Here is a 1752-nt window from a genome sequence, read left to right as displayed (position 1 = left end):
GTCCATGATCCCAGCTGTGTTAGGGTTCTCTAGAGAAACAAAACCAGGACACATGATTTTATAGATAGATACAACATGAAGAAATAAACATCTAATTAGTTCACCAAGTAGTACAAATGGCTCAGTTCAACTCACTTCTGTGAGACAGTTAATACACTAGCAGTCCTTAAACTAACGATGGCTGCTGGGTGCAAGTCAAGAAAGCAGACTGCTGAGTCTTCTGTAGAGCAATACAGGCAGATTAGCCACAGGCAGCAAACAGCAGGGCAAGTCACAAACAGTCAGCCAGATGGCAGAGTCCAACAGTGCCAAGCTCAAGTGATGTATACACCAGCAGTGTGGTGAAGCAGGTCTCGAGGGAACCTCAAACTATAGCGGCATGGTCCACAGGTTGGGTGTCCCACAGGTAGTGTTGCTCGCAAGTTGAGACAGAGAACTAGGTACAGCAGCCACACACTGTCCGATCATCGGAGAGCAAGAGACAGAAAGGCAAGGCTCCCCAAGCCATTTCTCTATTTGCCCTTCAATTAAACTGCAACCTTATTAACCCCACATGTGTTTATTGGCCGGCACAATAAACCTACCTATCACACCAGCCAGAGACCAAAACCCATTGCCATCAAGTCGGTTCTGAAACCAAATAGAATGTTCCTAAATGATCACTTATCCTAAATGCCTGTGTGAAAGCAGTTTCCACCTTCCATGGAAACTCCTGCATCAAGCCCTCCCCAAGGAACTAATCTTTCAATGTCTCCCTCTCCATAGCCCCTTTGGTATTTTCCACTTCTCCCTGCCTAACCAAATCCAGACCATCCCTCCAAGGACACACTTGGCCATTTCTTCTGTTAAACCACCTCTTCCATCCCTTTGTGTCTGTGATCTGCCTCTTCCAGTGACATTGTCCACAGAAATTGTTTTAACTCTGGTCACCTTTAGGTGAAAGCTATAAGAAGGCACATCTGTCAAACAGGAATTGAGCTGTTCTGATAAAAACAGGGATGGACTCCCTTGTCCCCTCGCACTCCCACAGTGACAATAAGTGAAGGTTCTTAGGTCCTCTCACACCACCTTGGAAATACTGAGGCCTGTAGGATCAGACTGCCTTGTGAGTTTGCCATACAGCTATGAGATCTTGCCAGGTAACCAGTTTATGTTAGCCTGGACCATGGACGGATCACAGCCCTTCAGGGCCTAGTCAGAGTTCTCTGTGTCAAGGGTATTGGCACTGGAGTCCAGTGAGGGGCAGGGACTTGGCTAATGTCCTGGTGCTAGACATTAGGTCTACTGACTGTTGCCCTTGTGAGTGGGAAGCATGTTAGCAAATAAGCCCTAGCACGATTGCCTTGATTTGCTTGGGTTCCATTTTCTTCCTGTAGGTTTTAGCATGCATCATAGAAAGCCTTGCAACTCTGCTTAGGGCCGTGCAGTTGGCATCACTACCACCAAGATCATTTCTGCTTTGGACTGAGCTCACTGCCATTGAGTCAATGCTGACTCATCATGACCCTATAGGAGGCGGTAGAACGGCCCTGTGAGTTTCCGAGACCATAACTGTTTATGGGAGTGTAGAAAGCACCATCTATCTCCCGCTGAGTGGCTGGCGGTTTCAAATGACTGACCTTTCTGATTGCAGCCCAACATAACCACTATGCCACCAGGGCTCCTTTGGATTGACCTAAGCCCTCTTTTTTTCCAGTTGCACATCATCGAGGTGGGGCAGCCTGCGGCAGGAAGCCAGCCCTTTGTCAAGAA

General features: G+C 47.7%; 1 protein-coding gene across 1 annotated transcript in view; it reads left to right on the top strand.

Annotated features, from left to right (window-relative positions):
- Nucleotides 1-1752, top strand: part of CLTCL1 (clathrin heavy chain like 1) — a 110717-nt gene that overhangs the window by 27819 nt on the left and 81146 nt on the right. Inside the window, exon 5 of the mRNA XM_030885458.2 lies at nucleotides 1697-1744. Within this exon, the coding sequence (XP_030741318.2) occupies nucleotides 1697-1744 (48 nt within the window). The remainder of the gene's footprint in view (nucleotides 1-1696; nucleotides 1745-1752) is intronic.

Source organism: Echinops telfairi, unplaced genomic scaffold (assembly GCF_000313985.2).
Source record: "Echinops telfairi isolate 266 unplaced genomic scaffold, ASM31398v2 ScPeMD7_29;HRSCAF=101, whole genome shotgun sequence".
Lineage (NCBI taxonomy): Eukaryota > Metazoa > Chordata > Mammalia > Afrosoricida > Tenrecidae > Echinops > Echinops telfairi.
The sequence above is the reverse complement of the archived record's forward strand: the minus strand, read 5'-3'. Positions and strand labels throughout refer to the sequence as shown.